The following is a 20,574-nucleotide window of genomic DNA, read 5'->3' on the forward strand; positions in this document are numbered from 1 at the left end:
AACAGCTTATTTCCAAGCCGTTAATGTGCTAAAATCTCTGAGGTCATTAAGATCCATAGTCATCATTGGCCCACTACAGGATGAATCAAATTACATCAGTGTGTCTAAGCACTAACTTGTATTTTTCCTCATAAAATTAAGATGAACAATTACGTTCAATGTGTAACTTGTGGTTTGGTGGTATTACTCTACTTAAAGCTGTCTCCCGCTGTTTTTTCGCCATTGTTATGTGTTCCTTCTCTCTGCAGATAAGATTATAATTATAAGAGAGACAATAACAGCACTGGGGAGAAAGGAAGAGATTTGTCTAATGTGTTGCTTTCACTCTAGTTTCAGAACATGAATAACATCATTACCTTCCCATTGGACAGTCTGCTGAAGGGAGATCTGAAAGGGGTTAAAGGGGTAAGTTCATTAATTTAAGGCTATAAACAGATTCTTTGTGCTTTTGGCAGTGTATCAGTGCCATATTGATCAGTGGTTGTCTCATGGCAAGTGCATGCACGATGGCTAATACATAAATGATGGATAATATTCCTTGGCACACATAAGCCATAGTCGGTTGACAGTGTTGGGTGTAATGCGTTTGGCTAGACACATACTTTAAACAATTACGCAAACAGGAATGCTTCGGCAATGCTTTGCATGTGTGTGGTCCTATTGTACAAACATATGGGCATGATGTTCTCATGCCAAGATATGCCTTCAAAAGTTCTCCAATATTGTTTGGTCTTATATATTTGGTAGAAAGTCTAGTACAAGTCTTAGACCACCTGTGTGTATTTTCATGTATGTGCATATGCACGTAATAGCTTGCTTGAGTGAAAGATAGTTGGGTAGCTGCTCTGTAATGAACTGATTCTCAGAATGTTCTTCCAACTCGTCCCTGTTCATTAATGTCCACCATCACCTCCTGACCCTCCTTGTATCACGAGACTTTGTCTTGTGATCTCTTTGGGGGGCTTGATGTGATTTACTCATAATGAGGAACTTCAGCTTCTCGTATCCCTGGAGACATCTCTCTCTCTCTCTCTCTCTCTCTCTCTCACTCACTCACTCACTCACTCACTCACTCACTCACTCACTCACTCTCTCTGTGTGATGGGCTGAAAAGGACATTCTGCTTGGGTGACATGCTTCCTTAAATGCATAGTAAAGATGACAGAACTTTGGATTTAACTCTTGGTTGGTTCCTCTCCATATGAGATAGTATTAAGAACAGCACTGCCTCTCACCATCAGTCAGCCAGTAGGGGTTTGTGTTTAGGGGGAAAAAAACCCATAATATACAGTAAACCAGTGCAAGTAAGAAGCAAGCAAGTAAATCTATATTTATGTAACCAGAATCCAGAATCGGTCTGTCTTCGCCGGCCAAAGGTGGTCAGCGCAGACCACTACGATCTGCCCAGGTCTGTCGATCCTGGGCGAGTCCCATCCAATTTTGTCCCAGATCTTGTCGTAGCAAGTTACGCCATCGTGTTGCAGGGCGCCCGCGTGGCCGCTTGATGTCGATCGGCAACCAGAAGGTGACTTCGCGTGTCCATCTTTCGTCCGTCCGCCGCATCAGGTGCCCAGCCCAGCGCTTCTTGGCCTTGTTGGCCAGGTCCACCGCGTTGGCCACCCTAGTCATGGCCCGCAGCTGCCCGTTGCGGACGTGGTCGATCCTTTTAACCCCGACCATGTGGCGCTCCATTGCGCGTTCAGTCACGGCCAGCTTTTGTCGGTCGGCCGCCGTTGTTGCCCAGGTCTCGGCCCCGTAGAGCATGGCCGGCAGGACGGTGCTGTTGAATAGGGCGGCCCTGATGTCCGGGTCGATGGCTCTGTTAGTGGCCGTCTCGGCAATTGAGCCAAAGCTGACCCAGGCGGCTCGGCGTCGTCGTGCCAGTTCTCGACCAATCTTGTGGTCGGTAGTCAGCTCCTGGCCCAAGTAGATGTATCTATCGACTTGCTGGAGCTGGTGCTGGCCGACATGAAGGGTAGTGTCGGCCACCTGGTCGTTGCGCATCCACTTGGTTTTGGCCAGATTGATTTTGAGGCCGCACCGAGCGCCAGCCTGGTTGAGCTGGTCGAGCCACTGCTGTACATCGACTGCCGAGCAGCCTATCAGCACGATGTCGTCGGCAAAGCGCAGGTGATTGAGCCAGCGGCCGTTGATCTTGATGCCGACCTCGTCCCAGTTGAGCTGCCGGAAAATTTGCTCGAGGCAGGCGGTGAAAAGCTTGGGCGAGATAGATTTATGTAACACCTTTTAAAAAATTTTTTACAAAGTAAGTCTTTCATGGACAGAGTTAAAGTATCACATTTCACTGAGTAAAGATACATTTTATAAAAAATAAATATCACCAGTAAGTTGCTGAGTGATCTTAGTGGAGTGTATTTTGTAATCATAGTGCTAAGGTGCTGTATGTAGGGGCAACACCATCAAGACATTTAATGTACTGGTATGTTTAAATCTTTCATAAATAATGAGATCTGGCTGGAAGTGTATAACTTTCAGTGTTAAAACGCTTTCTCATATCCCAGCTTAATATGTAGAGAACTACAATTAAGCCATTCTTAGGTTGATTTCCTTAACTGTAAACACGTGTCTGACTAAACATCAACATTAGCTTCTTTTCCACCATCGGGGCGATTATAAACCGTTCTTGATCCAGAATTCTCGTCATGGTTAGCTAACCGTACTCAACCATTCTCAAGCATGCTGGCTGAATGGCTTTAGAACGTAGTTCATGATTTTATTATGATTGTTTAACTAGTTTTGTAACCTACATTTATTTTTGTACACGCCTTTTTCATCAGAGATGTAGATTACTCATTTATATTCATTCAAATACATGAATATATTCTCATATACTATTTTCATATCATACTTATCGAACATTTTGTCAATAAATATCCTTTTTAGCTAGTCTGGGATCTTTTACCTTTCTGCATTTTAGTGTCCAGTGGCAAACACAAATCCTCAGCAAATGTTGGTAAACCTCTTGCCTTTTTCTCTCTACTTTCCTTTTTGTGACATGGTTCATGTCTTTGCTGTTTGTTAGCAGTGTAAAACCAGGGGGAAAAGAAGTCCCAAAAGCTGGAATATCATCCTCCATAGTGTGCCGCACTCACTCCAATGTTTACCTCTCACGTCACCAACAGATTTCACAGCACCACAGTGGAAAAAGAAACTGTAACCACACCAACTGGCCAGGATCGCCATGGAAAGGTGTGGCTTTGCAATGAGAACTGTTCAGCCCGATGGTGGAAAAGAAGCTATTGACTCAACCAATGGTGTGAGCCTGGACCAAACACACTCTGTTTGTTCGATCGTTCGGAGAAGGGGGGAGAATTTAAGAAAGCTGTTTAAAACAATCCTATTCCATTTGGTGGCACTAGTGGAACAGAAATGATACCCTAAGGCTTTAATAAACAGCTAATCCGGCACATAACACTCTAGATGCACCAAAGAACAAGAAGATGGCGACAATTTAAATGACTGACTTGTCTTGCCTCAACACTAGCTGAGGCATCATAGATTCCCATATAGATCCAGCTCAGATGTAGAAATAAATCCAGCTTCGTGTCAGTTTCCTGTAGAGGTGATTGGGAGGACGAAGGCAGCTGCCTTGTTTAACCAGCTGTTATGGAGTGCTAAATGTCTAGGAATGGTCTGCATCAGCATTGTGGTTGATTTTGAGCTCAATAGGGGGCTGGTGCTAATGGATGGTGATTACAGGTCTCTTCTTGGGCCATCATTCCAGTCATTAACCTGAACATGTACCTCACTAACCCGTCAGCCGGTTAAGCAAATAGATCTTTGAAATGAAATGTCTTTGGTGTCATTACAAGGTCATTATTTTTGTTTCCTGTATTTGTAATCACAGGCTGTCATGATCAAAGATATTGTCTGTGTTAATCGACAGCCTATCTCAGATACTTTCCATAGACGTCTAGTTGAACATAACCGGCACAAAACCCTAAACCCCTTTGGACTCTTAAGGGGTGTCCAAAGAAATGTTGGTTGCATCATACACATTTTTCTATTGAGGTACAGAACAAATTACCCACAACAAATTCTTTCATCCAATGAAATTGCTTTGGGGTCCAAGGGGGATGAGATTTTGCTTCCTTTAAACATATCTTTTTACATTCATTTCCACTCCGAAACGAACTGACTGATGGTTAATTATTGGTTAAATGTTCTATTAAATATTGATTTATGTCATATGAGAGGTGTTTGTAACATTTCACAAAGCCTGACCTCAACTGTCCCCCTTCCTGACCCTGAGATGTGTGTTTGCCGGAAGTGCTTAAGCAAGCCGAATCGGAAGCCTCGGGAAACAGACGTGCTGACATCATGCTAAAAGCGTTCAACTTGATGATTATGCTGTCTGTTCCTCAGCTGCTCTATTGTCTTACAGTGTGTGTGTGTATGTGTGTGTGTGTTTTTGAAGGTAACACCCCTTTCTCAGTCACTCACACAGATTTTGCTGCAGTAGACTGTTCTACTGTTCTGAGGGAGTGATGTCAGCATTGGCTTCTCTTTTCAAGCTCACTGAACTGTGAAACCCACCCACTCAGGCTTTTTTAGACCCCTCCAGCTGAAAAGTGTTGTGGTCTCAAAAGCCAGGTGACGCCATTGTGACTCAGCTTGTTAAAGTCGTGTATCCTGTTGCAGTGTGGTGAAGAATGATGAGTTATAGGTCAAAGCAACATGAAGCTGCTGGAAACAGTGTTTACCGTGTCTGCTGTTCATAAATGTGCTGTCTCTCTAGCTCAACCCCCCTTTCTCCATGCTCTTCAGCTAATTGGCTGGATTGCTGAATGGTCTTTCTCTGAATTCCTGAAGGGGCCCTTTAGGTGATTGAGATCTATACTCTAATGAGCTCTGAAGATCTCACTCTTTCAAACCTCAAGACCTATTGCAAATACTGTGGTAGGGTTGTCACTAAGGATGTGCCCGAAGCCGAATAATGACTTCAAAACGAATAACTAATTCATCCGAATGATGCAAAAAATATGAGAACAGGTATTAAAGGGTACCCCGATTAGTGCAGCATGTTGGCCTTATAAGATTAAATTGGGCGTCAGCTATAAAAAGGTGATACAAAAAAACTCCAAATGTTTTTGTTTTTATTAAAAAAAGCCAAAAATCCGTTCACTCGTAGGCCGCCATATTTATTTACGTCTCAATGCATTCTGGGTAGTGACGTGTTTAGGTTGTTGCCTGGTTGTAGCCTAGCCGCTCTAGCAGCTTCGGTTATTCGTTTTCCAACGGACCGGCTAGCTAGCTAAGTTTTGACAGGTAGCGAGATGAACACGTCTGCCGTTCAGCCTTTTCAGTTTGAACCCGAGCGCACCGTAGGCTTAAATCAGGAGAATAACGCGGAAGACGATAGGCCCACTCAAGATTATCAGAGAGTTGAGGAAGCGAGAGTAGGGCAAAACAGATGGTGTCTGTGCGGCTACTGCTTGCCCATGCCAAGCGAGAACGAGAGCGTTTGCTGTAAAGAGCTCCACTTTTTGTCAGCAGCTGTCCTGGGTAGGCTAAGTATAGAGCAGACGATCGTACTATCGGTATAAATAATTTAATAAGTCATCTACCGCCATCGTTTGCTTTATTTTCACCAAGCAGTCACTACGCACAGAAATACCCCCGCCCCCCGAACCAAGTCAACACTGTTCTGCTCATCTACCTCTACGTTTTTAATCTTACAATTACAAAATTGTTATTAATAATGAACTGCAGTTATTCATTAATAATTGAATTGCCTTGAACTACATATTTAAAATCTTAAATCTCAGATAATTCTGATTTGCACTATTTTTTCCCTCTCCAATTGTTAGTGTATATTTCTTTTGCCCATCTCAATTTCATGTTTACCTGTGTAACTATGGTCCTTTTTTACCGGGTAGTCCACATCAGCTGGCCACTGTACCGCTGCATCTGACTGGTTAACATCCGTCTGCGTTGCTGCATCAACCATACTAGGAGAACACTGTAGGCCTAACGTTACAGTGGATTCATTAACAGCATCTGGTGGATTGTCGGTTACCTCCATGATCGGCGTAGTGTCCGATGATTCGTCTTCCGCGACAGCAGGAGCGGGTTGTGTACATCCTAGCAGTAGAGTGTCCAGAGTCGCTTGCCTTTGTCGTTTGTTAGCGCGGCTTTCACTCGCTATGCGCGGACGCTTGCTATGCTTCTTGTGGGGGAAAATTGAAGGCACGGCATTTGGTTTTAGTCTTCGCTTGTAACTAGCTGCACCTGTGAGCTCTTTTAGCCGACTAAATGCCTCAAACGCATCAGGGCTGAAGTGACGGGAACACAGCCGTGGGTCTTTAGGGAGTTGTACTCGTCCGCAAGCAACTTCCCACTCTTTTCTTATTTTCTTCTCCTTTGGAAAGGAGTGGAGGCTTACATCACTCCCCCTGTTGCCTTTGGACTGGAAATTACAACCAAACGCTGCTCAATGTGGCATTATATTCACTTTTCGGATGTAGCTACAGTTAAACTTAGCGCCATTAGCTCACCTCTCTCTGTTCTGAACACAACCGACACAACCAATATGCGTCACCGACCCAGAATGCATTGCGCGCGCAAAAATAATGGCTGCCTTCGTAGTTCAAATTCTGTAAACACTTTGAGGATTTTTTAAATATCGAAAATATTTTATGTATTTCTAACTATATATTTTTGTAGGAGAGAACAGTTGTAGCATATTTAGGGCTTTGTGTCTTAATAATCGGGGTTCCTTTTAAGCAATGTTTTAAATGACAAAGCAATGATGAGTCTGGGAAGCCAATGTTACTACAATGTTAACCTTATGAATGAAAATGCGCACGTGCGTTCAAGTTCATTGAATTGTCGCGTTCTTGACTCTGTTTCAGTCTCCGTTAATTGTGCGTGTCTCAGAAATCTAATCTTGTCAAGAGTAACGTTAACTAAGATACTATATCATACACATGATCCACTACTTAAAATGTCTGTAAACTCATTAACATTAACCATTGCACACAATGCACACGTAAGGATCCATAAACCAACATGTGCTTGGTTTTGAATTCCTGACCAGAGAAGTGACGATTTTATAGCGGCGCTCGTCTGTCCGTTTCTTAAAGCTGGCCACATTTATATCCACATCACCAATTAAGGTAATTGCATAGTGTAACATAGTGTTCAATGGAAAGGAGGAGATGAGAACCAGCTTGATAATATAAATGATCATTTTAGCTAATATATAATAAACTGTACCAAAATAACACAAATACACACAGGCGTTGGACAGCTGCCCATAACACTCTCTCTGTCGCACTGCCGCCTTCTGTCGCCTTTATCCCTCTCGGGCGGAATCATGACCCGGCCCGCCCTCCGCCGTGCCACACATGGTTTAGTCTTTACTCCCAAACAGTTGAAATGCTCCACAGAGGTTTAAATACTTGTAAATCTATTCAGAATATTCCTGCACATGCACGGAGGATTGCAGAGAAAACTAAAACATGCAAATTTTCCCGCTTTTCTCTTCTAGAAATGTATAGAGGCTCGCTCTTGCTATTTATTCCACTGTATTTCAAAAATTCTGCACATGTTATTTAACTAAATAATTATGTCCTCCACATTGTTCAAATATGTGCACACAAAATAAGCCTCAAGTGTAGCCTGTCTTAAAACTTTCTGATATAAATTTACGGTGCTTTCACCTGTTTGTAGGGTTAATTAATTTTCATCTCACTTCTTTAATGTTTGTATTTAATATTTGCAGCAAAATGTGTGCTTGACATTTCGCAATTTCTTGACTCCTCATGTCTCTTGAATAACATTGTTATACTTCACACTGCACAAACTTTTTTCAACATTTTCTTGCACATTGCAGACATAAACAAAAATAATTTTTCAGCAGATATTAATGTCAAAAATACCTGGAGAAATTAAAACAACAGATAATGTAGTCTACAGACATATCCAACTTCATTTGGTGAGAAAAATAAAGGATAAATCAATAATATCATTTAATAATAATAATAATTATTATTATAATAATAATTAAACAGGCCTACCCGAGGCATATTTTATATACAGAAGCTATAAATGTAAGAGTTACATTTTAAAATTAGTTTTGAGACGTTTCCTGTTCAAACCACTCCCAAACCCGGTTCTGTCCAAATACAGAAACAGATACAAATTATTTTGTCATAGTAACAAATACAAATACAGAATCAGGTAATGACTTCACTGCACACCCCTAATAGCAACATTTTTGTTGTCAATACAATACAGCTGAAATGTTATGATTCTCGAGACTAATTTCACAGCAAAACTTTTTATTGAAGACACTCCTTTATTTAAAAAGTTTTTATTCAAGTAAAAAGGCTGCATATACATGGCAAGGCGCACTTCTGATATTTTGATTAAATAAATTCTGATACTGCAGAAAGACTGGTATCCTTGCATATCTTTATTTTAGTATCAACTTGCTGCTGAAGTACTGGTACTTTTGACATGCCTTCACAGCCGGGGTTCAAAAGTCTGAGACCACTTGTAAAAGTGCGTTTTTTAAAGTTTTTTTTTTTACTTTACTTAATACTTGTTACCTTATTGTGACCTAGAAACAGTCCATAATTATAAATATTTATTTTTCATTTTACATCATAATATTTCTTCTGAATATTATCCTGATATCTTATCTATTTAAAGGTTTAAATTAGATTTGAATCCCAGACGTTTAAATTGTCCAGTTGCAGAAAGAAAATCCCCTGAAATAGTGAAATAATCTCTCCAAAGATTATCAAATTGTCATCTGATCTCTGTTTTATAATATGAAGACAGATAGCATGTATGCAAAATGCTTGGTTTATTTAGTATGCCTAGAATATGGAAATTCTTTGACTGGTCAAGATACTTTTACTCCTGGCCAAAATTCCCCCATTGGCCCTTATCTAGAATGACCTCCTAATAATCCACATCCCTGAATTGGCTACATCACTCTCCTCTCCACCAGTAGCTAGTGTCTGGTGGGCGTTCAGGCGCACTATGGCTGCCATCCCATCATCCAGGTGGATGCTGCACACTGGTGCTGTTGAGGAGATTTCCCTTATGTAAAGTGCTTTGAGTGCTTAGAGAAGCACTATATAAAATAAAAGGAATTATACTCAAGTGATATTTGCTGGCACAGATGAGACCCTTTTCTACACTCAAGCTGTGTGCAACATCTGTTTTGAAAGTACATTTAATTAAATTTTTCGAAGGCTTAGGAAGTCCCTCTATAAACACAGGCTGATACTATTAATAGAGTAATCTTGCTGTAGAACTGCTAGAATTCCATTGAAACATTTATTAACGTAAATTGAGAATTTCCCTGAAGTTTACAGAAGATGTCATGCCCAATGACAAATAATTGAATAATTTACGGAATGTCAGATATTGCAAATGTGGCTAAAGTTGAAGAAATTGGCTGGTTTCATACTGTCGAAAGGCCCCTTAAGTTGAATTGAATTCCATGGAGCAACATGTCAAGCAAGAGTGCAATGTTCAAACAATTTCAACCTTTTCCTCATTTGCCGCTAACCTTTCAAAGATTATTTGTAGACAATCTGAATGACGTGCCATTACGTTGTTGTGACCGCATAAAATTAATACAAAATGTAAGAATGATCTCATGTGTATCTAGATACAATGACTTTGACAACGCTATACACTGTAGGCATATCATGACATTCAAAGAAATGACAATGGATGGCAGAAAGTCGGTATGGAAAATCTCCCTTCCATGATGCCATCTTCAGCTTTTTTTATTTGGAAGTCAAAGCACTGCATGAGAGGTGCATTGTAGCTCTGACGTGAGTCAGTTCACGTGTCTTTGTAACACGCCTGTGGTGCTATTTTCTATTTAGGTAAATAGTGGTGTAACTAGAACCACATGGGCACCAGTGCAAAAATCTTGATGTGGCTCCTCACCACCCCACCCATAGCCTAAAGTAATCAATTTAAAATAAAATATATGACATTATAACATTTGTATTTTTTTTATTGCTCAACATGGTTACTATATGCCTCGGTCAAGTTAATCCTCTCATGGCAGCCTTTCAGAAACTGTGAGAAGTGTCTCAATGTTTTTAAGACTTAAGGAACTGATTCATTTACTGTTAGTTACTTTATAACACTATTATCAGCTTCTGAGTTTCTCTAACAAAAGGACAGGGCACCCCTTAAAATAAAAAGTAATCTAGCCGCAAATTTGCTGTAAAATTGCCGCTCTTTGTTTTCATACGCAACAAGCTTTTGATTTGCCGCAAATGTTTGCCAGAATTTTGCTGCTCTTCGCCGGTAGTGGTGAACCTCCGGCAAACCTTTGTAACAATGGACAAGTTTGCCGCAAAGCTCATTTGCATATGAAAATGATCAGTATCAGAACTCTCAATTTTAGTAAGGGACCTGATGTTTACTTGACATCGCAGACAAAGTTTGCTCGATTCAGCTGAATTTTCATGCTGGAGATGCCCGATGCTTGTAATGGTTTTACTGTAACTTCATGCTCTTTCTCAGCACAATTCTCTCTGCTCCTTTCTACTATAATTACATTTACATTTACGTTTATGCATTTGGCAGACGCTTTTATCCAAAGTGACTTACAGTGCAATTATTACAGGGAAAATCCCCCCTGAGCAACCTGGAGTTAAGCGCCTTGCTCAAGGACACAATGGTGGTGGCCGTGGGGTTAGAACCAGCGACCTTCTGATTAACAGCCCTGTGCTTTAGCCACTACGCCACCACCACTTTATTAAATTGAAATAGTTGAAATTGAAGGGGGGGCCTGGGTAGCTCAGTGGTAAAGACGCTGGCTACCACCCCTGGAGTTCGCTAGTTAGAATCCCAGGGTGTACTGAGTGACTCCAGTCAGGTCTCCTAAGCCAACAAATTGGCTCGGTTGCTAGGGAGGGTAGAGTCACACGGGGGTAACCTCCTCGTGATCGCTTTAATGTGGTTTACTCTCGGTGGGGTGTGTGGTGAGTTGTGCGTGGATGCCACGGTTGATGGCGTGAAGCCTTCACACGCTCTGTATCTCCGCGGTAACGCGCTCCACCAACCAATTGATAAAATGCGCAGGTTGACGGTCTTCGACACAGAGGCAACTGGGATTCATCCTCCACCACCCGGATTGAGGCGAGTCACTACGCCAACCACTAGGACTTGGCACTAGAGCGCTTTGGGAATTGGGAATTCCAAAACTGGGAGAAAAGGGGAAAAAACAAAAAGAATTCTGCTTGAATGGGGAAAGGCTGAAATCTCTAAAACTGTTTATGAAGATTAAGTTTTAAAAATATATTTTCAAATCAACAATTTCAAAAATGGTATCAAAAACTTTCTTTTAACTCAAATCATGTCCAGCTAATGTGCATGCACGTTCCAGTTTAAATAAGCAGGATATCTGGAAGTATTTTCCCATTCATTTTTGTCCATAGGGATTTCATAAAATTCTACCAAAAAGCATTCTAAGCCCTGAACCAACTCAACGAGCGCTGAGGTGAATCACAACAATACATACTTTAATTTGAAGCCAGAAAATATTTGAGAATTCTGCTATTAATATTCGCCATTTCATTTTTATAAAATGAAGTTTAAAAAACAGACTCATGACAACAATCTGGCTCTGTTAGACAGCCCTTGTGCTCAGGCCTGTTTCTCTCAGTAATTTGGGTGAAACTGGATGTCAACATGAAAGTTGAGTCAAATGTGTGTCTAATCAATATCCTCTCTGTCTCCTACAGGATCTGAAGAAGCCCTTTGATAAAGCCTGGAAAGACTATGAGACTAAAGTGTAAGACATTTTTAAAGAATCCTCTGTCATCAATCCATTTTACCATATGCTTATATATAACTCACTTTGAATAATTAATTGAACTGAGAGGAAATGACAACTCTTGTCCTGTGTGTCAAATGAGTACTCCCTCCCAGCACTCTAAATAATGAACTGTCATTCTTGCCACCTTACCTTCTATATTCCTATCCTGTCCTATCTCACTGATTGTTCTGCATGCTAAAATGTATGACATTTTATATAGCACTTTTTATATATTTTCCAAGCTGCAAGGGACATTCTTTACTGAAAGGGTAATATATTTTCTTACAACATGTCATTTGACTAGTTGATTTACCTTAAAAGCCGGGTACATATTATAGTCTTGTCTTTTTTAAGATCAATGTTTTTTTTTTAATCATTGGCAGTTTTGCTGAGTAGGGCTGGGCGATATATCGAATATTAACAATATCGTCAATACGGCGATGATTAAAATGTGCTTTCATTTTGCCATTAAGTTAAATAAAGAGCACATCAGTAGACTCATTTTACGATCATCCAGGGCTGCACAATTGAACAAAATAACATCAAAATGGCAAGTTGGTCATTTGTGATAATTAATCCACAAAAGGCTGTGATTTAAAGACAGAAAAACATGGTCTGTGTGTGATTAAATACAAACCAGTGACGCGCTGATCTGTGTGCACGTGCATGGTGGTGCTCTCAGATCAGGTCACATGCATTGTGAAACAAAGTAATGCAGGTTCAAGCATTCGTGCAACATGACATGTCCCACAGTAATAATTTAGCATTATGCAATATTCAACTGAGGTTTTAAAAATTAGTCTGTGAAGTAGCTTTGCACAGTAAAAACCTTTGAAGGTAAATAATGCTTTTTATTAAGCTACTAAGTATCATAGTGTGTGAAATATAATATAATATAATTAAAGTGCATATCAATGTAAATTACTGAATTTCATTCTCCCTTGTGTTTATTTAACAAAACACAAATTATTAGATTTGTATCTAATGTCTTTAATATTTTTTATCTTCTTGGCAAACAATGACCGTTTGGATGAAATGGTGGTTAAAAAAATTAAATAAAAATCCCCCACTTTTGAGCCATTTTAGACCAAAGACATAATTATCGAGATATATATCAAATATCGTCAATAGGCTGAAAAATATCGAGATATCATTTTTAAAGACATATCGCCCAGCCCTATTCCTGAGTCAAATACATGCTTCATGTCCACATATTACCCATCCCACCCCAACCGGGGTATAATCTCCGGAATTCATTTGTAACAAATTCCTTCATGTTTCCAGACAGAAGGAAACGAAACCCTCCTCTAATGCGACACTGGCCCTGACTCCGTTAAACTGGTTTTCATCGTCGCCTACGCTACAGTTTGAGTTCTCTTTGGTCTCTATGTCTGTGCAAAGCTTTCTGGCAAATTGCAGTTTGTGCAGCAGCTTTTTTATTGTCTGCAAATATCCTGCTAATGAATAAGGAATAGTCTTTGCTGTGTTTGCGCAATAAAAAGAGCGAGGAGACGGAAGAAGTAAATAGAGGCTCATGAGACTAGGTGTGCTGCAGAAAACATCAAAAACCAATTCATTTTAATTTATTTGTTTGTGCATTTTATTAGTTTTTTTTCCCCAAAGATGAAAGCAACACTCCACCATTTATTTCATTGTTCTCTTTGGTTAAATGGTTTGCTGTAGAGCTCAACAAGTGACTTCTAGAAATATATTTGCCATTCTTCTCCTCAAAAGGCATTTCAGAAAACTCTTCAATAAACAGCTCCAAGCCTTGAACCAAACCAACTTGCTCCAAGACAAATCAGAGCATTACACACTTGATTTAAAGCAAAAAACTACATGGAAATATGTCAAAGGTACTAGACGAGAATGAATAAACTTCTCTTTCAAAAATGCATTTTGAATGGATGTAGCATGAGATGTGGATCAGTTCAGTCCTGGTTTTTGTGTCTTTTTATGCGTTTTCCTATCAGAAAACAACACTTCTGTCTGAAAACGCTGCAATATTCTATATTAACTAATGTAATGTAGGTAACTAGCTAACATCACCTAACAAGCTAACGCTGGACTGCAAAAACTTACCACAACCTTTTTCCAATTTACATGGCTACAGCAACTTCTCTGATTGGTGGATCTCTTTTTAGGATTATGGGTTGTCCAGGAATTGAGAAAGAGAGTGCAACAGTCAGGTTCCTGAAGTAAAAATCCCATAAATTGTTGCTTCAATGATGCTTCAATGAGGGACAATAGAGACTGAAATTGATCCTGTGGATTCACGGATTCTCTCACGGACATGCTGGACCTCTCTTATGCGTTCTTGATTTGTACAATCCCAATGTCAATTCTTCAAATGGCAAGATCGCCCTTTCTTTCTATCTGCAATTCCCTACAATCATATGTGCGTAAATACTTCTCATATACTACAAAAAATGTCTGTGATTAGCTACTGGCTGTTTCGTTTTTTTAGATTTTATTCACCAGTGTTTGTGTGGTGTAGTGGCGAACAAGTTCAGCACCAAGATCTTTTCACTGCGTGCAGGGAGTAAAAGCTTTTAAAAAGAAAAATCTTTCTGTGTGATGTGAGTCCAAAGACTAGATCCAAGCAAACCATTTGTTGTTTAGTAATGTCTCTTTTAATATAATTTCTGTTCTCTACAGTCAGTTATTTATCAAAAGCAACTAAAGAAACATTTAATTCTAATCACACATCGCATGATGCTGTAAAGAAGCCATTCGACCAAACAAACACTACTGTCAAAGTCCCTGCCACAGATCTTAAAGAGACAGTACAGTTTTAGAACTTGTTCTACATATCGAAGTAAATACTTGGTAAATAGTACAAATTAGGGATGTAAACCACAAACATGTAACAATATACTGTATACATGCAATATAATATATGCAATTTCAATGCATCATATTTATTTTATATATATTTTTAAAAAGAAGCAGCTAAAATGTAACCAAAATTATGAAAACTAATAATAAACTAACATTTGTAAATTGATATGTCCATAATATAACAAGTTAGAAAGTCCCCTGTATAATGTATAACAGCATTATCTTAAAGAACATTTATTTTATAGTGTACGTTAGCAAGATGGACATTATAACTGAAATATACCCAAATGAATTTAAATTAAATGCAAAATCGAATCATGATATCGTGATGTATTGCGATACGTATCGTATCGTGAGGTGGCGGTGATATACAGTCCTATGCTCAAACTACCTATATATTTGTATATACAGTATCTGGATATTTTGCAATGAACGTAAGATATATGGATTCTTTAATTATAATAAACAACTCTACATCATTAGTTTTAGATTTTTTCAAAATTTTTCATTGGATTACATCATTCACGGTGCTTCATGGGGTTGTGATTAATTCCTTCATTAAAGATGTTAAGGAAAAACGCAGTCTTGCACCATTTTGTCTGATTTTCAAATATTTTTTGGCTTCAATATAAAGTTTGTAATGTTGTGATTCACCACGGGGCTGGTTGGTTGGTTTCAAGGCTTAAAAATCTTTTATGAAGTACTCTGTTAAATTCCATGGAAAAAATGGGACAAATAGCAAGACGACTGAAAGTGGCTGGGCGCTGTTGCACTCTATTAAGCACAATTTTGTAAATCATACTGACTTCTGGCTTCTGCAGAAGTATATACTATCATTTAGCAACTTCTGAGTTCATAGTGGGTGAGTCTTAAATTTTAAATGTCATCTAAAAATACATTTTGCTATGGATATTTTAAATGTCTTTTTACTTAAGGAACCCTACATTTACACTCAATTAGCATAATGATCTTTTCACTGAAAATGGTGGACTGTTCTTTGAAGTGCAAGAGAAAGTGAAATGTTGGCATGAGAAGGCTGTCCAGTCCATGTACATCTCTACAGATATATAGAGCTGTTCAGTTTGTTGTCCTAAAGCCCAGTAGAGAATTAGCATTCCGGGTTGCCCAAAAATTGGCATCATATCTGAACGGCTCTATAACCTAATACGGAAACCAGAAACGTTTTTAGGGACAGCTCCGCATGCTAACTCCGCACTTGAATTATCGCTTGATGCTTTTTATAACACTTTTTCACTGCTGTTTTTTCTTTGCCACTCATTAGAAATTTTAACTTTGAGAATGGTGACTAGTTTTTGGCCATCTCCTAATCACAAACCCCTTCCGCTAGACTTCAGATACTGACAGCAGTGGTTCCAGAAAAGGCCAGCTGTTCATGAATCAGCCTGCTTCATGATAAGCTGTTGGAACTGGAAACCTAAAAGGCCTAAACTAAATGCAAGAGCAGCCCTTCGTCCCCACAGAGGAAATGCTGCATCCGTAACGTGGGGTACAATAAGCCACTGGAGCATATGGAAAAGAATGCCCTGTTGCATGAGTGGAAGAGCTTGTGTTTCCTGTGTATGTGTGTGCACTTGGCTGAATTTTTAAGGTGGTTTCTGCGTGTTTCATGCAGTTCCAAAATAGAGAAGGAGAAAAAAGAGCACGCTCGACAGCACGGAATGATCCGGACGGAGATCAGTGGAGCGGAGATAGCCGAGGAGATGGAAAAGGAGCGCCGTTTCTTTCAGCTTCAGATGTGTGAGGTCAGAGGAGAATGCTGAAATGTCACTTTTAATCCAAAGGGACTTCCTCTGTAATGTGCTTCAGTCTCCTCCATTGCTTTGTTACAGTACCTCCTCAAAGTCAATGAAATCAAGGTTAAGAAGGGTGTCGACCTGCTCCAGAATCTCATCAAATACTTTCACGCTCAGTGCAAGTAAGTGTGCCCACATTTCTCAGCACTAATTCTAAAACATAATGGCTGTATCTCAAAACCTAGTGAGCTGCTTACTTAGACACATTTGGAGCATAAGTTTGAATGGTACTGGCTTACAACGCCCAAAAAGACTGTCTAGGTAGGCAGCTCACTAGGTTTTGAGATGCAGCCATTATTTTTTTAGAAGAACAACATTCTTAATAATGAGAAAGAAGGTATGTAGATGCTTATACATGCTAAATATAACTGATTTAATGCCTTCTTCCCTCAGCTTCTTCCAGGATGGCCTCAAAGCAGTGGACAACCTCAAGCCCTCAATAGAGAAACTGGCTACAGATTTACACTCTGTGAGACACTCTAAATTTTATAATAGAGAGTTTTTACCTTGTTTAAGACTTCAGGTATACTTTAAATCTACTGTAAGTATAGCTCCTTAAAACTATTTTTGCAAAAACTTTTGAAGTACCATGGTACTAATGGTATTAGATGGTAATACCATAGTACTGAATGATTGCCATATTCATGTACCATGCCATTTACGTGGTATTCCAAGCTACTGTAATATATATAATTGTACATAAATAAAGATGGATCGTTATAGATGGAGCACTTAGCAATAAATTGCTACAGGATTGTAACCTTACCTAGGGCTTTTCTACCTTCAAGCAGTTTGTTCCCATCACTGACTATCTTCTCTCTGTCAGATTAAACAGGTACAGGATGAAGAGCGCAGACAGCTTACACAGTTACGGGACGTCCTGAAGACCACTCTGCAGGTGGAACAGAAGGAGGTTAGTGTTTTCTCAAACCAGATCCCACAAAACTCTCTGCCCCGTTTACAGTATTTAGAATGTAGTTTAGAAGGTTTTTTAAGATTTTTGGTTATTTTATCAGTTTGTAATTTTCCAAGTCTTACTACAATATTTTACTGTACAAAATTAGGGTTACTAAAGTTTGAGTTTTTATTCTGTTTTTATTTCTGTTGTATTTTCAATTTGTCATTGCGGTTTTGCAGCATTGAAATATACAATAATGCAATAATGTTATTAGAATATTTTATATACAGATATGCAGTTATGTGCAGGTGATATAATGTATTGAAGAAGAGGTAGAGTATGTTAAAGACTATAAGTGAAATATGGATAGAAGTAGGAATGGATGGATTGAATATTGCACATGGTGGTATTGACCAAAAGAAAGTATTTGGGGGCAGTTTTAACTGTTCATGAGGTGGATAGCCTGAGGGAAAAAACTGTTCCTGTGCCTAGCTGTTCTGGTGCTCAGTGCTCTGTAGCGCCGGCCAGAGGGCAACAGTTCGAAGAGGAAGTGTGCTGGGTGAATGGGGTCTAGAGTGATTTTACCAGCCCTTCCCATCACTCTGGATAGGCACAGTTCTAGCAGGGTGGGTAGGGGAACACCAATAATCCTCTCAGCAGTCCGAACTATACTTTGAAGTCTTCTGATGGTAGCTGAAACAAACCAGACAATTATAGAAGTGTAGAAGACAGACTGCTGGGCCTCCCAGTCAATGTGGGTCTCCCACTTCGGGTCCTGTGAGATGGTTGAGCCTAGGAACTAATCGTGAAAAGTGTCAGTTATAGCAATCCATATAGGCCTACTCATGTTGCATCACAATTTTCGATTTATTTTTCTATTTAACATGTTTTTTAGCGACAAGTCTGTTGCTTGCTTCTATGTATTATTTATTCAGAATTTTAATAAAAGCTTTGTTTTTTATGCAGAGGGCCGTGTACTTGACCGAGGCATCTAGTCTTGATTTACTGATGTATAAAACAACAAAAAAGTCAATCAGGAACTATTTAATTCCAATTCCAATATCAAGGAAAATAATCAGTTGTAATTGTTGGCATAATCATGCAGCCCTTACTCAAATCCTTTATTTCATGTCCATTTATTTATCAGTTTATTTGGATATTAGCCATATTTATAACCGACAAAACAGGCATATAGTCTATTGTTTTAAAACAAAAAGAATTATCAGCTGTCAACAGCAATATCAGAGCATCCCCATATAAACTTGTTGTTTACATTATTGCAGTATTTGGTGTGAAAATTATATATGTAACCTGTGTTAAGAATGCTTTCTTGTCTTTTTTAATGCTACCGTCTTTTGGCAATGAAGTCTAGAAGAGTAAGTGTCTTCTTTTTGATATGCACTTTCTGCCATTAGATCATACATGCACATTTTATTTAATTGTTTATAAAATGTACAAAACCACAATGCAGTCAATTTTGTATCATTTTTTCAGTAATATTGATTGCCAGAATACTTAAGCCAACGTTCTTGTCCAAACCTGGGTGATGTGGCACAACTGTATGTTTAGTCCAAGCTTTTCACAGTGCACCATCCGAATACAACCCATTTGGCTTTCACTCAACTCAAAAACAACATTAGTACTAAAATGGAAGCATTCTCATTACTGGCTCAGTGCCTTGTGTTCCACTGCAGTGCATTGCAAAATGAGCTCAGCTCTCTAGGGACACTTGAAGCCCACTGCTCCCATTTCCTCACTGGAGTGACAACACTGAGCTACAAAAACACCTAATTTCCTCCACTGGTGACGTGCCCAGTGTTTTATTGCTATTGCATATACATGCAGAGTGTGCACTTATATATCTTTTCTGTTGTCTTAGGACTCACAGGTTAGACAGAGTGCTACCTACAGTCTACACCAGCCACAGGGCAACAAGGAACACGGCACAGAGCGCAGCGGGAACCTTTACAAGAAAAGTGATGGGTAATCATGTTTGGACATCACATAACAGGCCGCTCGTTAAAATGCCATACAATGAGTTAGTGCATGTTAGTTACAACAACTAAAGCCTGTGATGCATAATTTATAGTGTATTGAATACAGACAAGGTTTATTTAAGTCCTTAATAGTGGCCTTAAGCACTACTACAGGGCTCAACGGTAAGGATTTTCTGCTGGCTCGGTCGGGTAGATCGTACTTACCCTGCCAAAATGTTTTCATTTTATTTTATGCAATGGGATTCTGTATGTACCAGACAATTTTTTTCTGGAAATGCTGGAATATAATTTTGTCTATCATTTATTGTACATTTTTCTTTACAAATATACTAGGTTTTTAAAATGCAACAATAGCATTATTGTTATAATATATAATAATAATACCTCTACAGCTATATTCTAGGGCTGTCGATTTAACATAACTTAGTGTGATTTAATTATATATAAAAAATTAATAATAAAAAAACATGCAAATAATCATAAATAATCATAAATCCGTAATAAAGTATGGATTTCCCTACCACACAACCTATTCTAGCTTGAAGTAAACCTGTTTTCATAAGCGCCGTCAATAGATGACAGCGCGCCTCAACAAACCTCACAAACTTTTAGTTAATGACCTTTTAAAGGAGCGACCTCGGGAAATCAAGTTGTATGATTCTGTTGTATGGATAATTGTTTGGTGTCTGTTAGCTGGAGTTTTCAACTATTGCGCTGCCCTTGGAATTGCATGCCGCTCCCGGGTATGTCCATCGAGGGTAACACCAACATCCCGGCAGATTCCTGGTTGACGACTCTGACAACCACCACATAATGGCCATTTGGTCTTCACGACATCACCCTTCAACTGTTGCAAGGGATTTTTGATTATCTCAGCAGGCTAAAACTGATTTTTTTACTCCAACAAAAAATACAGATGTTGCCACCTTTAAGCATCTCTGACCATTATTCAATAAAGTTTGAGTGTGTCTCTACTTGTCCTCACCCTACTGCTCTGTCTTTACGTCAATCCCTGTCCATTCACTCATCTACTGCCAATAATTTTTCAGAATTGTATTTATTGTATTTTACTGATGATGTCTCGGATAAAGTCAATACTGAATCACTGGTTGAAGCTTTCAATAAATCTTGTACTTTCACTCTTGATAATGTCAGTCCACTCAAGCCAAGGAGAAATAAGGGCGTTTCACAGCCTTTGCT

At 39.3% G+C, this 20,574-nt stretch overlaps 1 protein-coding gene across 4 annotated transcripts in view; it reads left to right on the forward strand.

Annotated features, from left to right (window-relative positions):
• Nucleotides 1-20,574, forward strand: part of LOC127662778 (arf-GAP with SH3 domain, ANK repeat and PH domain-containing protein 2-like) — a 112,477-nt gene that overhangs the window by 62,493 nt on the left and 29,410 nt on the right. For all 4 annotated transcript variants that reach the window (XM_052154093.1, XM_052154094.1, XM_052154095.1 and 1 more), the window contains exons 4-10: nt 331-405; nt 11,751-11,800; nt 16,299-16,428; nt 16,516-16,601; nt 16,873-16,948; nt 17,306-17,392; nt 19,257-19,360. In XM_052154093.1, the coding sequence (XP_052010053.1) occupies nt 331-405; nt 11,751-11,800; nt 16,299-16,428; nt 16,516-16,601; nt 16,873-16,948; nt 17,306-17,392; nt 19,257-19,360 (608 nt within the window). The remainder of the gene's footprint in view (nt 1-330; nt 406-11,750; nt 11,801-16,298; nt 16,429-16,515; nt 16,602-16,872; nt 16,949-17,305; nt 17,393-19,256; nt 19,361-20,574) is intronic.

The sequence above is a fragment of the Xyrauchen texanus genome, chromosome 22 (genome assembly GCF_025860055.1).
Source record: "Xyrauchen texanus isolate HMW12.3.18 chromosome 22, RBS_HiC_50CHRs, whole genome shotgun sequence".
Lineage (NCBI taxonomy): Eukaryota > Metazoa > Chordata > Actinopteri > Cypriniformes > Catostomidae > Xyrauchen > Xyrauchen texanus.